The sequence below is a fragment of the Hylobates moloch genome, unplaced genomic scaffold (assembly GCF_009828535.3).
Source record: "Hylobates moloch isolate HMO894 unplaced genomic scaffold, HMol_V3 SCAFFOLD_11, whole genome shotgun sequence".
NCBI classification, from domain to species: Eukaryota; Metazoa; Chordata; class Mammalia; order Primates; family Hylobatidae; genus Hylobates; species Hylobates moloch.
The window spans coordinates 12,436,620-12,464,374 of NW_026652286.1; the positions used below are offsets into that span (position 1 = coordinate 12,436,620).

Consider the following 27,755-nt stretch of genomic DNA (forward strand, 5'->3'; position numbering starts at 1 on the left):
CCTTTCTTCCTCTCATCCTTATTAAAACCTAGTAGGCTGTGTTCTTAGAAACAGCCTACACACTGAGAAAAAAGAAATAGCAAGGTATATTTCAGAAAAGACCCAGAACCAGAATTAGGAATGATCTCCCTTATACAAATGCGGTGGCTAAAGCATGGAGAGGCTGAATGACTTGTCCGAGGTCACACAGATATAGGGGCAGAACTAGGGATTTGTACCCAAGCTGTTCGGCTCTAGAGCTCACATAAGGTGACCTCTCATGGTTGAGAGCATTAGATCCCTGACAGATGAAGCTACGTGACCGTGGGTAAGTTCTTCTACCGCACTGGGCCTCTGTTTCCTAATGAGTGATAAGGGAGTAATAGTAGATCCTTCTCCATTAAGGAGGCTCTGAGAGACAGAACGAATGGAGAGCTTGGCATAGTCTGTCTGGTACATAGTAAGAATTCAACAGCTGCCCAACCCTAGGCATACCTTTACCCTCCACTTGCCACCTATAAAATAGGTATTAAAAGACTATAATGGTAAATGTCATTGACTTGATGAGTAACTTTAAGCCTGACTGTAACTCTTGCTGTGATCACATTAGGAAGTAGGATTTGACCAAACTGAACAAAATGCTTAATCCTAAGCAATCACCCCACTCTCATAGTTCTGAGATCAGATTGCATCAGGTTTTACAAAATAAACACAGGCTTGAAGTTTGATTTAAAAAGTTCTTAAAAAAGAACTTGTAATGGTATTCTGATCATGAAGACTTCCTTATTCATAGGGTATGACATGGAAGTCTCAGGAAAGAAGGTGGGTGGCTGAATAATCAGTGTTTCTTCAGTCCTGTCTGTTCAGCAAGGCCAGGAGACCTTGCTCCCTGGTCTACCCCTCTTTTAGGATGCTGCCTACAGGAACTCTCAGCAGGTGCTCTTTACAGCCTCTGTGCCTGCCCCCTGTGGAGCTGTGCAGGGCCTGGGAGTTCTGATGCTTTGCTGCTGTGGTGTGATCAGCCTGTGGCTGAATCCTCTTCCCTTGGTGACACCCTGCAGATATAGGCTGAGGAAGGTCCCACATGAGATGCATCTGTGGGGGCTTACGACAGTCAGCAAGCCAGGTAGAGGCAGCAGTGGCTGGCCAGTCTGTGAATCTGGGACTGAGGGATGGTCAGGAGAATGTCTTTCTCCTCTGAAATGACCCCCTCAACCTCCCCTGGAGAACTTTGGCAATACTGGCCTGTGTTTTATCAATGCCATCAAATAATACCACTTCCCATTTTTCAAACATCCCTGTTTGTTCACTTGCCTTCAAGATATTTCCTCTGGCTAAAGTCACCTGTCTGCAACCTGCACACCAAAATCCATCCTTCACAGTCCCTACTACATTCTTCCTCCTCTCCTAAATCTTTTCTCTTGCTCCAACAAGCTATGACTATGCCCTTTTGTGAATGTCTTGTAGCATTGCCTCTTCTTTCTTCATAATACACTAACTATATTATGCTTCAAGTCATAGTCGTTTTATATTTTTCTTCAAGTAGCTTTAATCTGGTAAATAGGATGTCCTGTTCATCTTTGTATTTCTCCCTTGCCATATATTGAGCAAGTACTCAATACAGATTTGTTGAACTGAGCCAAAGAATATACTTCTACATTGGGATAAACGAATGCAGGACTGACGGATAACACACAGATGAGTGTTTCTCAAAATCTTTTCTGTAGAAAAATAGTCCCCAGGATGCCTTGTAAAATGCAGGCTTTGAGGTCAAATAAGCTTGAAATTCACAATGTATATTAGGAAACTCACAGTGTATATTGGGGCATTGAACTGAGAAGTTCTGCAGTAAAGAAATCTGGTTAATTAGCATTGAATGTCAGCAACATTTCCCTAACATATTTGAGCTCAGAACCGTTAGTAAAACACATCAACATCTCAAGGGACTAATGATTACAGAATGTAAGTTTGGAAATTATTGAATATACCTTCAACAGTGTCATAATGATTGTCTTCCGGTTGCATTGCCCCAGTACCCAGGATGGTGAGCTTTTATTTGAAAAAAGATGGTCTTCAGCTACCCCAGGATGTCCCTGTCCACTGAAACCCTTATGGGAGAGATAAAAGCATGGCTCTGCTTTCATCAGTTTAATGTTCTTGTTTGCATTGCCTTGTGGTCTTCAGACTATAGGAGTGTTAAGCATACTTCTGGGGCCCTCAAAAACATCAAATAATATCACCAACATTTGATATTTAATGAGTATCTATTTTAGGCATTTTCAAATAATCATAACATGAATTCAGTGAAGGGAATAAAAAACATTGCAAGAAGATTTTAATAAGCAATTAAAAGACTTTGGTCAAGACTCTGGGCCTGAAGACATCGACTCAGTGCACAGTGGCACTGAGGGATGCCTTTTCTCTTACAGCATGCTCCTCATCCCCTTGTTTCCATGACGGCACCTGCGTCCTTGACAAGGCTGGATCTTACAAGTGTGCCTGCTTGGCAGGCTATACTGGGCAGCGCTGTGAAAATCGTGAGTATGCTTCCTAAGTGGGAGTTAAGGCGTCATATGGGGCTGGTATGGAAGGATTTTAAGAACTTGCAGGGCTGACTCTTTCTTGATGTCTAGGATGGTCTGTCCAAGATGGTGCACAGTGTGGACACTCCCAGTGAGTGGTTCTCAGAAGGGCAGAGCTGCTTCTGAGTCAGGTTGTCTGCAACTTCTTAGGATGGTCCATTGGCATTTCCAACCCCCACTTGCTGCAAATACCTCTTAGAAAGATACAATGGCCTCTAGTAATATTCAGAGCTCAAAAACACTGAAAAAAGGTCAACAAACTTTCCTGTGGCTCAGTCTGTATCCCTGTCCATTCTAAGATCTGTATTTTAGATTTATACTCTGGGCACCATTCACAGGCTCCGATGTGACTTATTGCATAACTTGAAGCCCTGCAATGAGGGTGGTAGATATACATTTTGCTGAGCAAAATTATGAATAGCATCCTCTTTCGTGAGCAAACTGTCTTGAATTGGATGACAAACTATATGTCATGTTTTAACACATCATATATAAGGCCTTGGTTACCAGACCAAAAACAAGTGTCGCAGATGGAAGCCATCAGCATGGAATGAGATGTGCATAAGGACAAGAATTTGGGGGAGAGCAAAGGAGGACAGATAGTGTCCTAGGTAGGTTTTCCCAAAGCAGGTTGTGAGTTGAGAATGTGTATACTAGTGAAGTGTTAAGGACAGGCTCCCTGGAGAAGCTTATAGGGGAGTGTGGGAAGCTGGCCTGGGAAGGGAAAGAGGCCAAGTAGGGGTGCGATTTCAGGCAAAATACCAACCTCAGTGTTAACCTGTCATGAGATCTGGAATGTACATTACTCCTTAGAGTAATGTTCTAGCTTTAAGGCAAGGGATCTGGGCTTTCATATCCCCACAGCAATCAGTCACTGGGTACGGGCTGCCCTGGGAAACTGGAGGACATAAACTGTGGGCACACATGGCTTTCTATGCATGTGGGCAAAGTGGTTCCAGTAGCCCCTGAGCAGTTCCCTGAAAGAGAATCACAAGTACACACCATTGGAAGTAAAATACCATACGATGGGGAGGGGAAAGGGGCCCACAGAAACACAGAAAATAGACCTGAGGGCAGAACACCAACAGTATCTACTACAGTCACTTCTAACTAGTGTGCACAGGTACTCTGTGGTCATCTAACAGCCTGGTCTGGCACTATTCTCTAAAGTTTGTGTATGTTTTGAATTAATTTTCACATATGTTTTCTTTTCTTTTTTTTGAGACAGAGTCTCGCTCTGTCGCCCAGGCTAGGGTGCAGTGGCATGATCTTGGCTCACTGCAAGCTCCGCCTCCTGGGTTCAGGCCATTCTCCTGCCTCAGCCTCCCAAGTAGCTGGGACTACAGGCACCCGCCTCCAGACCCTGCTAATTTTTTGTATTTTTAGTAGAGACGGGGTTTCACCGGTTAGCCAGGATGGTCTCGATCTCCTGACCTCATGATCCGCCTGCCTCAGCCTCCCAAAGTGCTGGGATTACAGGTGTGAGCCACCACACTGGCCCAATTTTCACTAACGTTTTCTTGCAAACAATGCAGATGGAAACCATGGTTTCAATAGTGGGTCCCTGTGTGTGCCATTGATTTCTACTAAAAGCATCCTTGCCCTGGTTTGGCACAGCTGACTTGAGTGTGACTGCTAGAGACATAGAAAATGATGTTCTGCTTCGTGGTTCTTGCCTCATTTGAGCCTGCCATGTTGTGTGCAAGGCAGACAAGAGAAATGTTGCATTCTCTTGGCTTCAAGAACTTGTATGTAGAGTGATTCTAGATTCTTGACAATGGCAAATACTGAGCTTTACTCTTTGGATTCAGAGGAGGAAACAAAAAGAGGGAAGGCTTAATTTCTTGATGAACGAATTACACAATGCTTTGATTAAAAAAAAAAAAGTAGAATTGGAAAGAAGTAAAACATCACCAGATAAAGCCAAAATGTCTTTAGGAAGCTGAGTCAAATTAGGAAAGAAAAATAAATTGGTCCAAAACTTATGATTAAAATATTCATGGGTAGCTTGTGAGTCAAAACAGATTTTTCAGCATTGTTATTCCACCAAGAAAATAAGAAACATAATGAAAAAAGAATGTAAAACATGTCACTATGAACTGATTCATAACTTAATTCACAAACTGTCTCAAATTACTTTAAAACATCAGCATAGATGGGCAGGAAAATTCTACCTTGCTGGTTTTCAAAATATTGTTCAAAAGCCATAATTCCTTTAGTACCATGTAGTTATAGTGAGGTGAAGGTGTTACCAGTGGATATCCGACATGTCATTTACTGGCATCAATATGGGGGGACTAAATGTTTTTTGTTTGTCTGTTTTCTATAAGATCCAGGTTCATTTTTCCTTCTAGGAAATTTGGCACAAGTTTCAACTAACTCACTGGGGGACACATCACGAAAAGCGGCTATGGCAGTTTATGTTATGATTTCTGAGTAAACCTTAGCAATTTTTCCAGAGCAGTCTATAAGTTAGAAAAGCAAAAAAGAGCAAAAAGATTTATTTTCTTGTTTTCCTCATGAGGATACCAACAAATTCAAAACATCCTGGCGGGAATTCTTTTGAAATTAGGAAGAAACCCAAGCATCTGGGGTTCCCCAAACTCTGAAGTATCCAAATTAGACTAGGCTCTTTTTTTTAATAGCTTTAAAATCAATATTAATGACCAAAGTCAACATTAATGAGAAATCTTTCATTTATGCAGTGCCAAATCTGATGAGGGCAAACCAGTTCATAGGTGCTGCTTTAATGATCTCTTCAAGTCTTTGTGGAAAGGTAGATGCTCCGTTTTGCAAATGAGTGATTTGAAGCAGAGAATGCAAGACACTGGGCTTTCATATCCCCACAGCAATCAGTCACTGGGTACGGGCTGCCCTGGGGAACTGGAGGGCATCCCCATCAAATTCAAAACCAGAGGCCATAATTTCACATTTCCCACTTAGTTCACAATCTCTCAGACACAACACTTGCTGTATGTCTCGGTGAGACTCCAGATGCTTCACTGATGAACTCTGGTTACCATCACATCCCATTAGCAAGTCCTCTTAAAGGACTTCCCATCCCAGGTAAAGCTCATCTGTTTCTCTTTTCCAAATAGAATTCCAATGTACAGACTCTTGATAGAAGCTATTCTCTTTATTTTCCTTATGTATGTGTATGTCTGTGAGTGGAGTGGAATAGAAGATATTCTACTTAATTGCAGAACTATATGTCAAAAAAATCAAACAGTACAGAGGTGTATAGAATAAAAAGAGAACATTGTTTTTTCCTGGCCAATCCTGGTTCCCAGTGGAAGCATTGTAAGAACTTGGTGGATATTCTTCCAGACTTTTTTTTCTGTGGTATGCAAACCTAAGTGGTCTATGTGTCATTATTTTAAACCAGTGGTTCTCAACCAGGGGTGATTTTGCTCTCCATCTCTACCCACAGGGGACATTTGGCAATGTTTGGAAACAGTGTTGGTTGTGATAATTGTAGGGGTGAGGTGGTGTGCTGCTGGCATCTAGTGGGTAGAGGCCAGGGATGCTGCTCAACATCCTACAGTGCACAGGACAGGCCTCACAACAGTTATCTGGCTCAGAGATCAGTAGTGCCAAGGTTGAAAAACCTTGTTTTAAACACAAGTGGATTAAGTATTCATACAAATTTTCAATTTATTTTCAATCCCCATGTTATGGATATTTTTTCAAGATCAGTCCATGTTGGTATTCTGATTTGAAAAAATGATTGCTGAGTATTCATTGTATGGCTGAATGTATTAATACAATTATATATTCATCCAGGTCCTTAAGATGGCCTTGATGTTGCTTTTAACATTTTGCTATTATGAAGAGCACTGCAATGGATATCCTTACATATATTTCTTTGTTCATACATAGAAATATTTTTGTAAGATAAATTCTTAGATGCTGAACTGTTCATTCAAAGGGTACATGTATTTTGATTTTGAGAGCTACTATGGTCACTAAAAGGTTTTGGCAATTTAGAAGATGAGCCATTCATTATCAACACCTGTCCTCAAAGTAAGACTTGGGACCTGCATTTCAGAAACTAGGATCCATCCTTGTCAAGCTGGAAATGAATTTATTTTCAAGGGAATTCCATTGGTCTGGGGAGAAATTTCTCCTTCAGACTTTCATGGGACAGGAGATAAAGAATGCAAAATAATCAGCTAGATTTGGCCTAGTACCAGGTGTCAAGAAGGTGTGAGAGCCCCCTCTGGGACAGTCTTCAAGGGCTGCTACCCCAGGCCTCACCTGCCCTAGATTGCTTCCGAAGGAGGAAAAACTTCCCCCGGTGCCTGGGTGACCTCCTCAGAAGCATAACAAGGGGAACAGCCCCCTCCTCCGCCTTGAGGCCAAGCTAGCCTCCTGCCAACACCGTCAGCAACCTCCAGCCTCCCTGGGCCACCGTGTAGGAAACTGGGGCCCCTTCTTCCCTCTGAAGTTTCCTGTTTCTTTGTATGGAACACAACGACAAAATGAGTCCTCGAGTAAATGGTCAGAATCTTGTTTTGAAGAAGTGGAGAGCAAGGGATTCATCGTCCTGCTCTAATTTCCATGTCGCCTTTGTTCCCCCGGCCCAGTTGACGGGGCCGGGACTTCCCCCTGCATCCTAATGAAGGACGATGAAACGGGCTGACTCTTGGGGCACAATGCTCACACTGCGGGCTCTGACGCGCCTTGGAGCAAAACAAATTGGCCTCCACCAATTAAAGAAAAATGGTGAATCTGGATTCATTTGGGTTTTGGAGTCTCTGAAGGTTCCCACTGGCCCGTCCCAAGGCCTGGGAAGAAAAGAGCTCAGGCTGAGAGGCACACTTTATGCTTTAGCTTCAAAGGGGAGACCCGCGCTTCTCATCAGAATAAACAATTAGGAACTTTGGGGTGTTCATGAAAACATGAAGCCGAACCAGTGAGAATGTACTGAGACCCCTAGTGGGTAAGCTATCGTCTCTCCCATCACGGACAGATGCATATACTGCAGGCTAGGTGGAATTACTGCAAATTATTTTGAGATCTCTGAGGGTGAGGCATTTAAAAATGGGATTATTTACTGCCTTTTTCACAGTTCTAAGACCTCTCTTATCCTTAATACACAGAAGACAGGTGCATCTTTGTCCATCGTGAGATGATACGCCCCAAGGTGAAGAATCACCTTAGAATCTGTGGCCAGAAAAACCTTGGTTCGACACTGAGTCTTCAGTTAACTAGTCAGGTGGTCTCGAGCGAGTCATTTAGCTCCTATGAGCCTCAGTTTCCCCATTTATAACCTCCAGAAAAATAATACCAAATTCCTCTTATGGTGTTTGTAGGGAGGGGATGAGATGATCCACATAAGGCACTGAGTTGAGTAATAGGAGCCATCCCACTGTTTCTGATTCCACATTACGGCCATTTAAAAGTATGGTAGAAAGTAAGGGATTCCCTGGATAAGGGACTAGGGCAACAACACTAGTTTCTACAATCTAGACAATTATGACATAACTTTCTCAAAGTCCTAGGATTTAAGAAAACTCTCCCAAGGCTGTCTGAGTTTCCTTTGCAAACCTCCCCAAGCCATTGCTAAACACTAAATATTGCCACCACTGCACCAACATACAGGCAAGAAAGATCTGCTTTTAAAAGGACAAGTAGGTGGTGCCAGTGTCATTGTTGTAAAGAAATACTGGATCCCAGGAAAAGACACCCACATTAGGCATGTTGAATGCTGAGGCTTTGTAACCTGGACAGCCTTGGGAGGGGGCTGTTAGAAATGACAAATAGAGTAATGTTGGGGAGAAACTAGATTCGGACACTCCAGAGCAGGTTGCTCAAAGCATCATGTTATCTGGCCAGCCTCCCTTTTTCTTATGGGGTTTTATTAGTCACTCATTTAGTGTGGGCTCTGTCAGTCCTCTGCTGGTCATTTTGGAGACAAGACTTCAGAGTAACATTTTGGTATTTTGTTAAAGGGACAGGGAGAAGAAAAAAAAAAGGAGTAATCAAGACTTCAGAGTAACATTTTGGTATTTTGTTAAAGGGGCAGGGAGAAAAACAAAGGAGCAATCTGTCTTGCGAGGGTATGAAGGGCATAGGGCTAATTCCATGGAGAACAGTCCCAAGGAATCCATGGCTATTACCCGCATGCGCTTGATAGCCCAGAGCCTTTGCAGACTGGAGAAGCCCAGGAAGACCATCAGCTAGCGGGCCACTGTTTTCTTACACATTACCTGGGTCTCTCATCTACTCGCTCTCCCTAATACGAAATGAATCTGTAATGTCCTCCTTGGTGTATTCAGACAGATGCCATCCCATTTGGATTTAGATCCAAAAAACAAAAGCTGTCACTGAATATAGAAGAAGCTGCCCTTTTATAGTTACCAAGGTGAGTGTGTGTGGGTGTGTATGTGTGGTTTGTTTTTTTTTTAATTTTGGGGAAAAGTTTTCTTTTCAATTAGATCAATCCTTTTTAGATGAGCTTGGGTCTACCTAGCCCAAGTGACGTCTTAGTATGAATTCTCCTGGGCTCCATGGGCCTTGACCAAAACATTGCTATGCCTCATGCAGGGCAAGAGGCTTGGGGGTTGTGACATAAGGGGTGCATTTTGCTACTCAGGAATTATTTCAGCATGGACAGCATTCTAGCCAAATACCAAGGCTACAGCCAAATACCAAGGTGAAGCCATATAAACAATGCAGCAAGACTACCTCCAAGAGCTGGGAACAGAGCACCCATCAGTGTTAAAAGGGCCAGACCCACCACTGCTTTGCTAATGCTTTGCTTGTACCTGTCTTCTTCTTGCCAAGGCCGTTTTGGCTTTTGCTTTGGCAGATGAGGTCACTGAGACAGGACTTAACGTGGCAGGCAGATTGTATTTGGGTTCTGGATTAAGATGTAATTCATTAGAACTGGGATGGACTGTCTACCTACTAAGGGTTGAAAGAGGAGGGTGCTCATCATCACTGGCCATCAGAGAAATGCAAATCAAAACCACAATGAGTTACCATCTCACACCAGTTAGAATGGCAATCATTAAAAAGTCAAGAAACAACAGGTGCTGGAGAGGATGTGGAGAAATAGAAACACTTTTACACTGTTGGTGGGACTGTAAACTAGTTCAACCATTGTGGAAGTCAGTGTGGTAATTCCTCAGGGATCTAGAACTAGAAATACCGTTTGACCCGGCCATCCCGTTACTGGATATATACCCAAAGGATTATAAAACATGCTGCTCTAAAGACACACGCACATGTATGTTTATTGAGGCACTATTCACAATAGCAAAGACTTGGAACCAATCCAAATGTCCAACAATGATAGAGTGGATTAAGAAAATATGGCACATATACACCATGGAATACTATGCAGCCATAAAAAATGATGAGTTCATGTCCTTTGTAGGGACATGGATGAGGCTGGAAACCATCATTCGCAGCAAACTATCGCAAGGACGAAAAACCAAACACTGTATGTTCTCACTCAGGTGGGAATTGAACAGTGAGAACACTTGGACACAGGAAGGGAAACATCACACTCTGGGGCCTGTTGTGGGGTGGGGGAAGGGGGGAGGGATAGCATTAGGAGACATATCTAATGTAAATAACAAGTTAATGGGTGCAGCACACCAACATGGCACATGGATACATATGTAAAAAACCTGCATGTTGTGCACATGTACCCTAGAACTTAAGTATAGTAAAAAAAATATATAAAAAAAAAAAAAGAAAGAGGAGGATACAAACAGTGAGAGCATAGCACAATTAACTTCTGTTGGAAATAAGCATCCCTGACATTATGGGACCCAAAACAGATACCAGCCTGTTGGCAATGGTTATAGAACCCCAATTTTCCTTAAAGGCATCTGCCTTGTGGGACGTTTACCACTTGTCCCTCCCCTTGCAGGGCATTAACTACATGTCCCTCCTCCTGTGTCAGAAAATGAAAGCTTCCTCTTTGCAAAACGCAAGGTATTCTTGTTGGTATCCATGTACTAAAGCAATAGTCATTATTCTCTCTATCGTTACTATAGGCCAGGCTCTGGGCTTTATGTGACGTGGCCCATTTATTTGTCTCAATGTTCCCATGTAGTAGATACTTTGATTACCTGCACTTTACAGATTCATTCAGCTAGACATTTTTGAGTGTCTATGAGGTACCAAGCAGTGGGGAAATAAGGCACGGCTATCCAGTATATGTTTTCCTCTCCTTTTGACAAAGCTATAAAACAATTTGAATCTTAGCCCTTTCCTAGTCCTTAGAAGAATGTTACATGCCATGCAGTTTCCACTACAGCTTCTTCTAGCAAGGCTTTGGTAATAGTGATGGTGATGATGAAAGTTATTACATGCTTCCAGTATGCCAGGAACTGGGTGGGATCTCCTAGGACTCAAATGTGTTTAGCAGCTGAGAACTCTTCTGCGAGGTCATTCTCTTCATCCCCAAGGCTAAACAGAACAGAATTGCCCACCTCAGGCCATTTCTTACAGTTTGAGCAGTTGGCTATGAATACCACTGGGGAACATTTCCCCCAGTAGTTTAGAGTTGTCACCCACCCCCAAGGAGCTGAAGCAGAAATCTTCTGAGATTTGGGGAAGCCCCAAGAAAACTAATGTTACCAAGCAGATTCAGTAGAGGACGGTGAAGTTTCTAACACATACATAGGCTACCCATCTACACTGTCAAATGGGAATGTGTCAGGTTGATTTTGAAGAAGAAATAAAATGACTAGGACTTTTCAAAAAATTTTCCAAGTTGACCTGTCTCTTAGGCACAGGCACTTTCAGCTGTCTAAATAAATAGGCCATCCAAACACCGGAAAAGTGGTATCCGAAAGACACAGTGTACCATGCCCAAAGACAACACTGATTAAGATCAAATAGCTAATTGTAAGCCACAGCCTCTAAATTGCTGCCGGATGGAAAAATAACAGTGTGTGCAATCCAAGCATAATTTCACATAGAGAGAGAATGAGAATTTCTCATTCACACCCCCAGAGGGCTGGAAAACATCAGGGGGGAAGAATTCCATTGGCTGGAAAGGGATCAAAAGAGTTTTCGGTGGGGATTACATCACCAGTTGGTGTCTTTATTCCCGGTTGATGAAGACCTTCCTGGGAGTAAAAAATATTTGGTTTGGTCCAGAGACACAAAACTCAAATATAAGCTGAACAGGAAAAAATGAGGAAGAGAAGAGAGGCCATGTGATGCTGTCTCTAAGAGTTGGCCTCATGTTAAGTAGATTTCCAGGATGAACAATGCCCTGATGAGAAAGTTAATGCCTTTTCTAAACAGAACCAAAATTCTGTCACAAGTTGTTTCCTTGACTTTGGTGACAAGTGACAATGGATGGATGCCAAGAGTATGCTAAGAATTGAGACAAACATCTCTCCATCCCTGGCGCTTACTACCAGTTAGATGACAGTCATCAATTTGGCTGACTCTGGATCTGTTTCCTTTGCTGGAACTCTCAGATAATCTTATAGCTCCAAAACCCAGCTCATATTAAAGAAACAGAATAGTACCCTGGCTGACTTGGTTTTTAGCTCAGGTGGTATCTGGCAATCATAAATATTTCATTAACATAACATTTGCAAAAAAAGAAATACATGTTTTGTATGTATAGTTTTGTAAATCACTGCAAACTCTTTTGGAAAGCAAGCAGGGTATAAATAATTAAAGTAAAATAAAATAATTTAGAAGCTGAACAAGAACAATAAAAAAAGAGCATTAGATGGGATGGAGATTAAAAGAAAGTGAACACACATTCATCTGGAGATGAAACCATTGCTGATTTTATTCTAACATCTACTCTTTTCTTCCCCTTATCTAAGGATGGGGGCTGAGGAAATGTTCACTTCAGTTTTGTAAATTATAGAAATGTTAATTTTTCAAATATTGTATTTTTCTAAAAAGTAGATCATTCCCCCCTTCCTGAAAAGAAAAAGGTAGCTGGACTTGATCATGCATACCGTTTCTGTGCATGCTAACCCAACTGTCTTGTACTTTCATGCTCCTTCTGCCCTGTCTGAGGCTTTCTCTGGCTCTCAGGGTGCACAGGCTCCTATAGGTGGGCAAATGGGAGGTATTTGTTAATGTTCATCTCATCATCCTTCAACAAATGATTAATGGCAATTGGTAGGTAATAACTCATATCCCTTCCTCCGTGAGTAGGATAATGATGAGACATGCTCCACACTGTCTCCCAGAATTTCTAAACATCATTCAGCCTCAGTAATCCCCTGTGGTAACCTCCTTGATAATGCAGTCTTATCTCCTTTCTCATTTATAATAATCCCCGTCTTATTTCCCTCACTCCACTGTTGGTTCTTCCTAAGATTGTCACCTAAATGAACTGCTTGCACTCAAAGCCTTGTCGCACAGGCGGCTTCTAGGAGAACCCAACCTGAGACACCTCATGAAGGTGTTTCCTTGAGGAGCTAACTTAATAGAGGTCTACAGCTTTGTATTAGTCATGGTTCTCTAAAGAAATAGAACTAATAGAATTTATATAAATATGTGTATACACACACACACACGCACACACACACACACACACACACAAAGTATTGGCTCACACAATTATGGAGGCTGAGAAGTGCCATGATGTGCTGTCTACAAGCTGGAGACCAGGAAAGGCAGTGGTGTAATTTGAAGGCTGGAGATCCAATAGTGCAGACTTCAGTAAGCATCTGAAGGCCTAAGAACCAAGAGTGCTGAGGGCAGAGATGGATACCCCACTCAAGCATTCAGGCAGAGAGATAACCCAAATTATCCCTTCCGGCACCTTTTTATTCTATTCTAGCCCTCAACAGATTGGATGATGCCTGCCCACACTGGGAGAGAGCAATCCTTTTTACTCGTTCTACCAATTCAAACACCAATCTCTTCCAGAAACACCCTCACAGACACGCCCAGATATAATGCTTAACCAGATATCTGGCATTTCATGATCCAGTCTAGTTGACACATAAAATTAAGTACCACAGTCAGGTAGATCACCATCTGGTTGTTTCTCTAAACTATTAGATAAGCCTTTGATCAATGCTGACCAATGTATATTTTAGGGTTGCATGATCTGAAGGATACTCAAAATATGAATCATCTGTATTGCTGATTAAAAAAAAAGTTAGATCTAAGAATTGATACTCTGTACACACACGTGTGCACACGCACAAGCTCTTCTCTGTGCGTAAGAGCAAACCTAGTCCTTTGTAGGGTCATGGGAGTGAGTGGAGACTGCAGTGTTATTTGTGGAGAGAGCCAACAATACTTCCCAGAGGATTTGGTATCTTCTGAAGGGTTTGTTCAAACTTTGCCGTGCAGCATGTTGGAAAATGGCTGCTCCCATCATAAAGAAGTGTCTCTGGGTCTCTTCTAATTGTCTCATCTCTTGTAATTGTGCCCTGATCAACTGTCCACACTGCATTAACTGCACAAATGTGCCCTGGTTAAATGGTGATCTCTGCATCAACAGTTCTATCTAGTACCACAGGGAGAACACAAATAAGATAAAACTGGGAGCTCCAATTCCAACAAATCTCCAGTGATTATTCTCAGCAGAAGCATTTAAATTAGAATTTGGTTCCATTTAACTCAGCATTCTACCTGTAGATTAAGAAATTTCTTTTCAGACAGCACGGGAGGCTAAGTGGTATGAACCCACTTCAATTAATTGCACCTGATGAAATCTTTGCTACAATCCAGACTACAGTCAACTTCTGGAGTTGGCTAGTATTTGCTGAGACCCTGCACCTCATTCAAATTCATCTAAGGACCCATGATTACCTTTACTGTACTCATTGGTTCACAACTTATCCTCCAACATAATTATAGAAGCAAAGTTAAGAAAGGTACTAGTCAGTAAGAATTGGTGCAAGTGAAAAAAAATTATATATATATATATTTATTCTCCCTACTCTTGCTCTTTCTTTGTCTTTCTCCTTTTCTGGTCAGAATGAGTTGAGTTGGCCCAAAGAAGTAAGGCTGAATTTCCTGCAGTGACATCCCTTCAAGTACTAGTTGAACTATTAGCTCCCTTTTTTGATCAAAAAAGATTGTGTTGGGTAAAAATCTGACTTGAGGAATAAGTAAGTGGAAGGAAAGCCCTAAATCTTTTTTTGGTAAGTGTTTAAGTGAAGCTAGAGAGAGCCTTGAGAAGTATAAAGCACCTTAGTAGAATAGCTTGGACTGGCATCACTTCTATTTCAGGGTTTAAATAAAAAATGTATATATTAAACATAAAGAAAAACATCTTCTAATGGCTTATTCAGCTGGGCACAGAGAAGGCACTCATTAAATGTGAAGAAAATGGTGTCATGAGCGTGCACTGAGGAAACACTCTTCCTGAATATAACTCCACATTGTCCTGATATAGTTATTCCCTGATATCACCATCACCATGTTCACTTCCTATAGAATTTATGGACCTGGTCATCTCAGCTACTTTTATGTCAAGTATGACAATCAGATAGGTGAGTAAAGGATGTCACTTTACTTGCCTTGAATCCACTAAAATCCGTCTCTCAGACCTGTAATTCAGGCTCATGAAAAAGGCAGTCGCTGTCACTCTTGGGGCCTCCTCTGTGCCCCAGACTTGTAAAAAGGTTACTTGCTTTACACAGACAGCACCAAATCATCAGAGGGAATCATCTCATGGCAGATTTTAGGTACACGCTGTTTAGTTGGGGAAGCCCAATGTCTTAGACTACCTAATTCTTTCAGGTAAAACATCTTGGCTGGTGTGGGGCTGGCCTGGAGCCCGAGGCAAGTGTATTTGTGGAGGTTGGAGGTCCTCTCACGAGGATCTGGCCTCTACTTGTTTGGCCAGTCATACTCCCCAAGATCTTTTCACTGCCTAGGAGTGCTGTACACAGGGCCTGATGCCCAGGGTTAAGATAGCTACCTCTTTGTGATATCATCACCTCCAGGAGTGAGACTGAGGGAAGGCATGAGGGACATTGACGTCCAGGGCTTAGGAAACAGCAGAGTTGTCTCAGGTTAGTTTTTCCCCCCAAGCAGTCCCTGAGTCACGTGCTTGGGTCCAACTGATTTTTCAAAGGAAGCACTCCCAGGATCAACCAGTAACAGCGTTGGGGAAGCAAGATAAGAATAGAGATGGAATCAAGTTTTCAACTGAACTTCCAGACTCAACCTGATCTCATGGGCTCTGAGGAGTATAAATTACACCTCCAGGAACACTGTTTGGGCTTGTAAACTTCCATACCCATCAGTCATTGCCTACAGGCAACCCTGGGGTGGGCCTAGGGGGACAAAAATCTCCTAGGTATTTTTCAGCTCATATGAAGTACACATATGAAGTACAGGGTGGTGGCCATGCCCAAAGGCAGTCCTCTGAAGGTTGCAAGTGCCGGTTCTCAGCTGCAAAGCACTCATGTAGAAGTTGAGGAATGGGTGCCTTGAGCTGGCAAAAGAATCTGGGAGACTTAAGTGTTCACTGTAGAGCCATTCCAAAGCCATCACATATGCTTCTGTAAACTGACATGACAGGGAACCACTTCATACAGTTGCCCGGAGGAAAAAAGGAAACAAAAATAAGAAAGGTCTTTCTCTAAATATTTATCTGAAACAATATCCCAGAGAAATGCACCTTTGATTCCTATTTTTTGTTCATGCAATAGCACGTAAGGGCACGCTAAACCTAGTGTGTTTCTGTCTCCAGGATGAGTCCTGAAAGTAGCATGGCAATGTGCTGTTTATTATTAATCACAGAATATTTCACTTAGTGAAGCAGGACCTTGATGCTCCTTCAGGCCAGAAATGCAAATATTTTAAATTCTCATTTGGCTTTGCACCAAAAAAAACCCCATCCCACTGAAGACAAATGAAACACTCATTAAAAACTCAAATAGGAAAGAATCATAAATCAGTTCAATGGGGAGACTCAAAGGTTTCTAAAAAGAGAATGAATAGGAAAAAAAGATCGTTTTGAAATCTGACTCTGGGGAGGAGCTCTGATGAGGTGCAGATGGCCTATGTACCCACCAGGTGGATGTCTAAACTGGGAGGGCAAGTCTTAGAATTCACTTCAAAAGCATCACAGGGGAGCGAGTGTGGCTTTGGGAAGCACAGAAAATAAATGAGAGATAAGAGAAAATAATACCCAGTAGTTGTTAGATATAGGATGCAATTTGAAGGCTTGATTGTGCAGGATTAAAAGATACGAATGTACAGACATCGTGGTTGGCACCCAGAAGTGTGATCAACACCTTGGAATGAGGTATGGAAGGCCGTCGTGGGTAGACATTACCAGGAGCTCAGAAAATGGAGTGGAATATTGCATTATGTTTGAATAGGCCCAACAATGGGCTTTTATACTTCTCTGTGGGGTTTTCTTTAAGATATATTTGGGAAATTGGCATTTAAAGGCAGCTGGGTGCTTTGTGAACAAAGGCAAGTAAGGGAAAAGGAAACTGCTATTTCAGTTACTTCTCAGAACCAGCCCAACCAGGTAAGTGTTATCCTGTTTTACAGATGAGAAGAGCAAGGCTTGGGGACATTATGTAATGTTTCCAAACCCTAGTTCATTAAGTGGAAGAATGAATATATTTAACCCTTTATCCCTTCCACCCACCAACAAATATTTATTGAACACCTACTATGCACTTGCTCTGGACACTGGGGAACCAAATGATTATCTGAACCTATATCTATCTGATCCTGAAGGCCATTCTTTTTCCATTAGAGTCTAGTGAATAAACTTATTTAAATAATTTCATAGAAAATTATGTTACTCTATGATTATGCAAGATATTAAAGAGATTTGTATGGGGTGGTGAGACTATGGGAACACATAAAAATAGGCATGAAAGACTGAATAATGCTAGATTTAGAAACTTGGCAGGGAAGACCCAAGCCATTTTGCTTGGTATGTACTTAACCCCAGAAACAACAAAAATAATAACAAAATTTTAGGGCCACATTTTCTGATTATAGAACTTTGGAAAAAATTGTAAAGAAGCAAAATTTATTTTTAATGTTATAAGACAGAGATAATAACTGTAATTATTTTAAAGTATGTTCTAGTTTCTCCCCCAACCCTTGGCTGCTTCATATTCATCTGGCTTTGAACTTTGTGAGTCTGTAGGTTGATGTCTTTCATCAGTATGGGAAAAATTTTAGCTATTATTTCTTTGCATATTATTTGTACTCCATTTTCTCTACCTTCTCTTTCTTGGATGCCAATTACATTTTTTTTTAAGCTTCTCACTCTATCCCCTATGTCCCTTATTTTTTCCCATACATTTTAAATCTTTTTGTCTCTTTTTGCTTCATTCTGAGTTTTTTTAAGCGATCTTTTAGTTTACTAATACTCTTCAGTGGTATCTGATTTGCTATTAAACTTATCCACTGAGCTTTAAATTCCTGCCATTATACTTTTCAGTTCCACGTTTTTCCTTTGTTTATTTTTTTATTTTTGTTTTTTTTGTTTCCAGTCTTCTGCTCAATCTTGCTTTATTTCCTCGAACATATTCAGCATAGTTATTTTTGAGTAGTGTTAGATAACAACATTGTCCGTATTCTTTATAAACGTGTTTCTATTGTCTGTATTTCTCTTGATTTTCAGTCTTGCCTTCTGTCTTAGTCAGTTTGGGCTACTACAACAGAATACCATAGACTGGGTGACTTAAACAACAAACATTTGTTTCTCACAGTTCTGGAGGCTGGGAAGTCCAACATCAAGGCGTCAGAAGATTCGTTGTCTGGTGAGGGCTTGCTTCAGATGCTGACTTCTTGCTGTATCCTCATGTGGCAGAAGGAGGGTGGGAGAGCTCTCTGGGTTCTTTTTTATAGAGGCACTAATCTCATTCATGAGGGCTTCACCCTGGTGACCTAATCTACTCCCAAATGCCCCACATCCTAATACCATGATATTGGGGATTTGGATTTCAATATATGAATACTGGGGGGACACACACATTCAGTACATTGTACCTTCTATTGGATCCTAACTCAGAAGCATCACTTGGCTGTATCCTGATGACATTCCGTAAGCAATAACTTAAAACCAAATAATGGTTCTCATAGTTCTCCATTCTAAGATCTCATCAAGTTAAAGTTGTACCATTGATTTAATTATAGCTTTTCTGGGTTTGTGAGGAAGGAAATACTACATGAAAAGTACACATCACATGTGATTTGATTTCAGAAATGCCAGATTATAAAAGAATACACATCTAAGCATTATGGAAATATAGCTATATTCCTTGGGCAGAGGTGTTTGTATGTCCTGATTCAGTTTCTCTTTAAGTCTTCTTTTAAAGTCTGCTTAGTGAAAGAAACAAAGGATCTAAATTGTTCTAAATCGTTGTTACTTTCAAGGGCTCAAAAACTCTGTAAAGTTTCTGCTAGTTAAACCCACATTAAATATAGTAGAGCTATGAGCCATTAGAACCCTGCATTTGGAAAGTAACAGAGTGGGAGCCTAGTGGACCATGAAAGCACTTCCTTCCAAGGGCAGAAAAACCCAGCTGTCAGGCTTACCTGTCAAAGCCAACAGTAGAAAGGATTTCTTATCCTCTGCTGAGGCAGATGTGGCTAGAGTATAGTTGATATTCTCTCAGTATTCCAAGACTGGTCTTAAATATCACTCAATCTTTCTTGGCCATGAGCTCTATCTAGCAATGGTCAAAATCGATGGGGAGCTCCACTTAAATTACAAAAATTATAGCCCTTTAATAGGCTAATTGGCTGCAGATTCACATGCCTGCTAGAACTAGGCAGCCCTTGGGGGCTGTGAAGAATAGGGCTCCCTTCTAAGCAAAGACACTTTTCAACTCCAGTTGATTATTGCTATGTGGGAATACAGGCCCAGGGTTTCAGATCTGAATTATGTTAGAAATGAATAATATAGATTTTTAAATGAAATCTCCCAATTTTTATGCCTGCAACGAATTCCATTTTATAAAACTTTCAAGCATAACATATTACGTTTTTGAGACAATTTCGGTCTGCGGGCCCCAATGGGTGCTTACTAAGCTCAATTTTCAGAATGAATGAATCTGTGCTATTGGAAGCTACCACCATCAGTGAAGCAACATGGACTGCTTTATCTGCCTTTTCCTCCCACATCATGGAGGCATTTCTGAAAATATAAGCACTGGAGTTTTCTGAGTCCACTTGAAGCATCAAGAAACCCATTACCCTTTTTATACCATCATAGTATTTTTAAACGGCTTACTCAGTGGGGTCCCTTTTTTATACTTATTAATAAAATGGGGGCTTTGGATTCATTTGCCAGAAAAAATGCTGATATTACATAGTCCAAAGGCATACGGAGTGTCACTGAGATCAACTTTCACATAGTCTATAGACGGTCTTAGAGTAGACAAACCAGTGATTTGGCTAATTGTTGCAGCCTTGCCAAGTTGCACATAGGAAAGTTATTTATTTTTAATTCTCTAATATTTTAGAGGTGTTATCTGAATGGAGATTTTTTTTTTTTTTTTTTTTTTTTTTTGCCTGGAGGCAACCAAGTAAGTCTCTTGGAAAGCAATTGGGGGAGTTACAGGAAAGAAAGCATATCAAATGCATAATTGTGGGGGCCAAGACGGCTGATTAGAAGCAGCTCTGGTCTATGGCTCCCACTGAGAAAAATGAAAACGGCAAGTGAATCCTGCACTTTCAGCTGAGGTATCCAGATTCTCTCATTGAGACTGACTAGGTGGTTGTCATGACCCATGGAAAGCGAGGAAAAGCAGGGTGGAGTGATGGCCCAGCCAGGAGCTGCATGGAGTAAGGCAAACTCCCACCCCAGCCAAAGGAGGCGGTGAGTGATATGCTACCCTGCCAGGGAAACCACAATTTTGCCATGGATCTGTGCAACCCACGGATGAGGAGATCCCCTTGTGAGCCCATGCCACCAGGGCCTTTGGTCTCAAGCACAGAGCTGTGCAGTCTCTTGGAGGCTGCTTGGGTTGTGGCCAGTGGCAGCAGGCTGGAGACTGCCTAAGATGACCAAGTTCCCAGGGGGAGGGGAGGCAGCCATCACTGCGGTTTCACTTGGCCATTTTTCCCCACTGGTCCAGAAAGATTGGACAGTTTGGATGGAGAAGAATTTCTCACAGTGCAGCATGGTGGCTGTGGCAGATTGTGGCCAGACTGCTTCTTTAGGTGGGACCTGGATCCATCCCTCCTCACTGGGTGGCACCTCCCTGCAGGAATTCCAGCAACTCCAGCCACAGGTTTATGGACAGAACCCCAATCTTCCTGGGACAGAGCCCCTGTGGGGAGGCAGTTATGAACTCCTGTTCAACAGACTTAGTCTTTCCTGCCTGCTGGCTCTGAGGTGACTGGTAGTCCGGACAAGTGGGATTTCCCCCAGTGCAGTGCACCTGCTCTGCCAAGGAGCAGCCAGATTGCTTCATTAAGCAGGTCCCTTATCCCATGCCTCCTGACTGGGTGGAACCTCCCAACAGGGGTGGCCAGACACCTCATACAGGAGAGTTCCAGCCGGCATCAGTTTGGTGCCCCTGTGGGACGGAGCTCCTGGAGGAAGGAGCAGGCAGCCATCTTTGCTTTGCTGCAGCCTCCACTGGTGATATCTCCAGGTGTGGGAAGGACACAGGTGAATAGAGTCTGGCATGGACCTCCAGCAAACTGCAGCAGCCCTGCAGAAGGGGGGCCTGGCTGTTAAAAGAAAAACAGAAAGCAACAACAACATCAACAAAAAAGACCCCACAAAAATCTAATCCAAAGGTCAGCAGCCTCAAAGATTGAAGGTAGATAAACCCATGAAGATGAGAAAAAATCAACATAAAAGTGCTGAAAATTTAAAAAGCCAGAGTGTCTCTTCTCTTCCAAATGATTGCAATACCTCTCCAGCAATGGCACAGAACTGGGCTGAGGCTGAGATGGATGAATTGACAGAAGTAGGCTTCAAAAGGTGGGTAATAATGAACTTTGCTGAGCTAAAGGACTATGTTCTAACCCAATGCAAAGAAGCTAACAATCATGATAAAACACTACAGGAGCTGTTAACCAGAATAATCAGTTTAGAGAGGAACATAAATGACCTGATGGAGCTGAAAAACACAACCCAAGAACTTCACAATGCAACCACAAGTATCAGTAGCTGAATAGACAAAATGGAGGAGAGAATCTCAGAACATGAAAACTATCCTGCTGAAATAAGACAGGCAGACAAGATTAGAGAAAAAAAAATGAAAAGGAATGAACCAAACCTCTGAGAACTATGGGATTATGTAAAAAGACCAAACCTGTGACTGACTGGGGTACCTGAAAGAGACAGGGAGAATGGAACCCTGCTAGAAAACGTACTTCAGGACGTCATCTAGGAGAACTTCCCCAACCTAGAAAGACAGGCTAACATTCAAATTCAGGAAATCCAGAGAACCCCAGCAAGATATTCCATAAGAAGATCAACTCCAAGACATATAATCCTCAGATTTTCCAAGTTGAAATGAAGGAAAAAATGTTAAGGGCAGCCAGAGAGAAAGGCAAGGTCACCTACAAAGGGAATGCCATCAAACTAACAGTGGATATCTCAGGAGAAACCTACAAGCCAGAAGAGATTGGGGCTAATATTTAACGTTCTTAAAGAAAAGAATTTCCAACCCAGAATTTCATATCTGGGCAAACTAAGCTTCATAAGCGAAGGAGAAATAAAATCCCTTTCAGACAAACAAATGCTGAGGGAATTTGTCACCACAAGGCCTGCCTTGCAAGAGTTCCTGAAGGAAGCACTGAATAGTGAAAGGAAAAACTGTCACCAGCCACTATAAAAACACACTGAAGTACACAGACCAAGGCACTATGAAACAACTACATTAACAAGTCTGCAAAATAACCAGTGAGCATCACGATGACAGGATCAAATTTACATATAACGATATTAACCTTAAATGTAAATAGGCTAAATGCCCCAATTAAAAGACACAGAGTGGCAAGCTGGATAAAGAGTGAAGACCCATTGGTGTGCTGTGTTTAAGAGACCCATCTCACAGGCAAAGACACACAAAGGCTCAAAATAAAGGGATGGAGGAAAGCCAGGTGCGGTGGCTCACGCCTGTAATCCCAGGACTTTGGGAGGCTGAGGCGGGCAGATCATGAGGTCAGGAGATCGAGACCATCCTGGCTAACACGGTGAAACCCTGTCTCCACTAAAAAATACAAAAAAATTAGCTGGGTGTGGTAGCGGGTGCCTGTAGTCCCAACTACTCAGGAGGCTGAGGCAGGAGAATGGTGTGAACCTAGGAGGTGGAGCTTGCAGTGAGCCGAGATCGTGCCAATGCACTCCACCCGGGGTGAAAAGAAAAATCACAAAAAAAAAAAAAAAAAAAAAAAAAAAAAAAAGGGATGGAGGAAAAATTACCAAGCAAATAGAAAGCAGAAAAAAGCAGGGGCTGCAATGCTAGTTTCTGACACAACAGACTTTAAACCAACAATATCAAAAAACATAAAGAAAGGCATTATATAATTGTAAAGGGTTCAATTAAGCAAGAAGAGCTTACTATCCTAAACATATGTGCACCCAATACAGGAGCACTCAGATTCATAAAACAAGTTCTTAGAGACCTAAAAAGAGACTTAGACTCCCATACAAAAACAGTGGGAGACTTTAACACCCCATTGTCAATATTAGATCGTCAAGACAGAAAATTAACAAAGATATTCAGGACTTGAACTCAGCTCTGGACCAAGTGGACCTGATAGATATCTGCAGAACTCTCCACCCAAAAACAAAAGAATAAACATTCTTCTTGGTGCCACATAGCACTTACTCTGAAATTGATCATATAATTGGAAGTAAAACACTTCTCAGCAAATGCAAAAGGACTGAAATAATAACAAACCATCTCCCAGACCACAGCACAATTAAATTAGAATGCAAGATTAAGAAACTCACTCAACCACACAATTATGTGGAAATTGAACAACCTGCTCCTGAATGACTCCTGGGTAAATAATGAAATTAAGGCAGAAATCAAGAAGTTCTTTGAAACCAATGAGAACAAACAGACAACAAACCAGAATCACTGGGATGCAGCTAAAGCAATGTTACAAGGAAAATTTATAGCACTAAATGCCCACATCAAAAAGCTACACAGATCTCAAATTGGTATCCTAGCATCACAACTAAAATAACTAGAGAACTAAGAACAAACCAACTCCAAAGCTAGCAGAAGACAAGAAATAACCAAGAGCAGAGCAGAACTGAAGGAGATAGAGACACCAAAAATCTTTCCAAAAATCAACGAATCCAGGAGCTGGTTTTTTAAATAAAAATTAATAAAATAGATAGCTAGATTAATAAAGAAAAGAGAGACTAATTAAAGAATCAAATAGATACAATATAAAATAATAAGGGGGATATCACCACTAACCCCACAGAAATGCAAACAATTATCAGAGAATGCTATAAACACCTCTATGCAAATAAACTAGAAAATCTAGGATAAATGGATAAATTCCTGGACACATACACCCTCCCAGGACTGAACCAGGAAGAATTTGAATCCCTGAATAGACCAATAACTAGTTCTGAAATTGAGGTAGTAATTAATAGCCTGCCAATCAGAAGCCCAGGACCGGATGGATTTATGGCTGAATTTTACCAGAGGTACAGAGAGGATCTGGTACCATTTCTTCTGAAACTATTCAAAACAATGGAAAAGGAGGGACTTCTCCCTAACTTATTTTATGAGGCAAGCATCATCCTGATAACAAAACCTGTCAGAGATTCAACAAAAAAAACAAAACTTCAGGCCAACATCCCTGATAAACATCAATGCAAAAATCCTCAGTAAAATACTGGCAAACCAAATCCAGCAGCACATCAAAAAGCTTATCCACCACGATCAAGTTGGCTTTATCCTCAGGATGCAAGGCTGATTCAACATGTGCAAATCAATAAACATAATTCATCACATAAACAGAACTAAAGATGAAAAAAACATGATTATCTAAATAGACACAGAAAAGCCTTTGATAAAATTCAACATCCCTTCATGTTAAAAACTCTCAATAAACTAGGTATTGAAGGAACATACCTCAAAATAAGAGCCATTTATGACAAACCTACATCCAATATCATACTGAATGGGCAAAAGCTGGAAGCATTCTCATTGAAAACTGGCACAAGACAAGGATACCCTCTCTCATCACTCCTATTCAACATAGTACTGGAAGTTCGGGCCAGGGCAATCAGGCAAGAGAAAGAAATAAAGTGTATTCAGACAGGAAGAGAGGGAGTCAAATTTTCTTTGTTTGTGGATGGCATGACACTATATCTAGAAAACCCCATCGTCTCAGCCCAAAAACTTCTTAAGCTGATAAGCAACTTCAGCAAAGTCTCAGGACACAAAACCAATATACAAAAATCATAAGCATTCCTATACACCAACAACAGACAGGCAGAGAGTCAAATCATGAATGAACCCCCATTCACAATTGCCACAAAGACAATAAAATACCTAGGAATACAGCTAACAAGGGAAGTGAAAGATCACTTCAAGGAGAACTACAAACCACTGCTCAAGGAAATCAGAGAGGACACAAACAAATGGAAAAATATTCCATGCTCATGGATAGGAAAAATCAATATTGTGAAAATGGCCATACTGCCCAAAGTAATTTATAGATTCAATGATATTCCCATCAAACTAGCATTGACATTCTTCACAGAATTAGAAAAAACTATTTTAAAATTCACAAGGAAACAAAAAACAGTCCATATAGTCAAGACAATCCTAAGCAAAAAGAATGAAGCTGGAGGCATCACACTAACCAACTTCAAACTATACAAGGCTACAGTAACCAAAACAGCATGGTACTGGTATAAAAACAGACACGTAGACCAATGGAACAGAACAGAGACCTCAGAAATAAGACTACACATCTACAACCATCTGATCTTTGACAAACCTGACAAAAACAAGCAATGAGGAAAGGATTCCCTGTTTAATACATGGTACTGGGAGAACTGACTAGGCATATGCAGAAAATTGAACCTGGACCCATTCCTTACACTTTATACAAAAATTAACTCAAGATGGAATAATGACTGAAATGTAAAATCCCAAACTATAAAAACCCTAGAAGAAAATCTAGACAATACCATACAACATAGGCACAGGCAAAGATTTCATGACGAAAACATCAAAAGCAATTGAAACAAAAACAAAAATTGACAAATTGGATCCAATTAAACCACAGAGCTTCTGCACAGCAAAATAAACCATCATCAGAGTGAACACACAACCTACAGAATGGGAGAAAATTTTTGGAACCTATCCAACTGACAAAGGTCTAATATCCAGAGTCTACAAGGAAATTAAACAACTTTACAAGAAAAAAAATCCCATTAAAAAGGGGGCCAAGGACATGAACAGACACTTCTCAAAGGTACTGGTTTTGTACCAGTACCATGCTGTTTTGGTTACTATAACCTCATAGTATAATTTGAAGTCAGTTAGCATGATGCCTCCAGCTTTGTTCTTTTTGCATAGGATTGTCTTGGCTATATGGGGTCTTTTTTGCTTCCTTATGAATTTTAAGGACATTTATGCAGCCAACAAACATTTGAAAAAAGCTCAACATCACTGATCATTAGAGAAATGTAAATAACCACAACAAGATACTATCTCATGCCCGTCTCAATGGCGAGTATTTAAAAGTCAAGAAACAACAGATGCTGCCAAGGCCGTGGAGAAATAGGAACACTTTTACACTGCTGGTGGAATGTAAATTATTTCAAGGTGATTGAACTAATTCGGTGATTCCTCAAAGCTCTAGAACCAGAAATACCATTTGACCCAGCAATCCCATTACTGGGTATATACCCAAAGGAATATAAATCTATTATAAAGATACATGCACATGTATGTTCATTGCATCACTGCTCACAATAGCAAAGACATGGAATCAACCCAAATGACCATCAATGATAGACTGGATAAAGAAAATGTGGTACATAATACACCATGGAATACTATGCAGCCATAAAAAGGAACAAAATCATATCCATTGCAGGGACATGGGTGAAGCTAGAAGCCATTATCCTCAGCAAATTAATGCAGGAACAGAAAACCAAACACTGGATGTTCTCACTCATAAGTGGGAGCTGAATGATGAGAACACATGGACACAGGGAGGGGAATAACACACACTGGGGCCTGTCGGGGGGTTGTGAGGGGGAGGGAGAGCATCAGGATAAATAGCTAATGCATGTGGGGCTTAACACCTAGGTGATGGATTGATAGGTGCAGCAAACCACCATGGCACACGTTAACCTGAACATCCTGCACATGTATCTGGAACTTAAAATAAAATAAAAATAAAAAGAAGGAAAGAAAAAAAAACACAGTTGCATTGCACAGAGACTGTTTTATAGGGATGAGCCTGTCTGTGTCTTAGAATAAATGATTTTAAGGAAACCAGGGAGGCTACTAGAAGAGGAGACAGAAAAGGTGGCAAGGGTTGAAAACTACTGGATATTATGATCAATGCCTGTGTGACAGGATCAATTGTACCCCAAAGCTCAGCATAATGCAATATACTCAGGTAATAATTCTGCACATGTACACCCTGAATCTAAAATAAAAGTTGAAATTATTTATATTAAAAAAAAAGAAACTAAGGTCAGTTGTGGTGGCTTACACCTGTGATCCCAGCACTTTCGGAGGCCAAGGTGGGAGGACGGCTTGAGCTTAGGAGTTCAAGACCAACGTGGGCAACATGGTGAAACCCCATCTCTACTAAAAATACAAAAATTAGCTGGTGTGTGCCTGTGGTCCCAGCTACTCAGTAGCCTAATGTGAGAGAATCACTTGAGCCCAGGGGATGGAGGTTGCAGTGAGCTGAGATTGTGCCACTGCACTCCAGCCTGGGTGACAGAGTGAGACCATGTCTCAAAAAAAAAAAAAAAAAAAAACCAAACCGAAAGTAAAGAGAAAAGAAAGCAGGGAGGCTGATAGGCTGATAGGCTGATAGAGTGATTGGTACCCAAATCAAGTAGTCGAAGTTTGAATTCTATGGGAGCTCAGCTTCCTTAGGCAAGTCATATTCAGTACAGTGTCATAATCTATTTGAGAGAAATATGTTACCTGTCTGATAGAATATTTCCAGAATATATCTAAAAATCCTGTTTAGTGCTCAGAATAGCTGCTGATGCCATTTCTACTTCAATAGCCATTCAACAGGAGTCAAAGAATAGAAATACCTCTGTAATGAATA

The 27,755-nt window shown here is 41.2% G+C and overlaps 1 protein-coding gene across 4 annotated transcripts in view; it reads left to right on the top strand.

Moving 5' to 3' along the window:
- Nucleotides 1-27,755, top strand: part of PAMR1 (peptidase domain containing associated with muscle regeneration 1) — a 191,550-nt gene that overhangs the window by 153,272 nt on the left and 10,523 nt on the right. For 3 of the 4 annotated variants that reach the window (XM_032166267.2, XM_032166264.2, XM_032166266.2), the window contains 2 exons: nt 2,409-2,516; nt 18,215-18,265. In XM_032166267.2, the coding sequence (XP_032022158.1) occupies nt 2,409-2,516; nt 18,215-18,265 (159 nt within the window). The remainder of the gene's footprint in view (nt 1-2,408; nt 2,517-18,214; nt 18,266-27,755) is intronic. The other variant, XM_032166265.2, reaches the window with a different exon arrangement.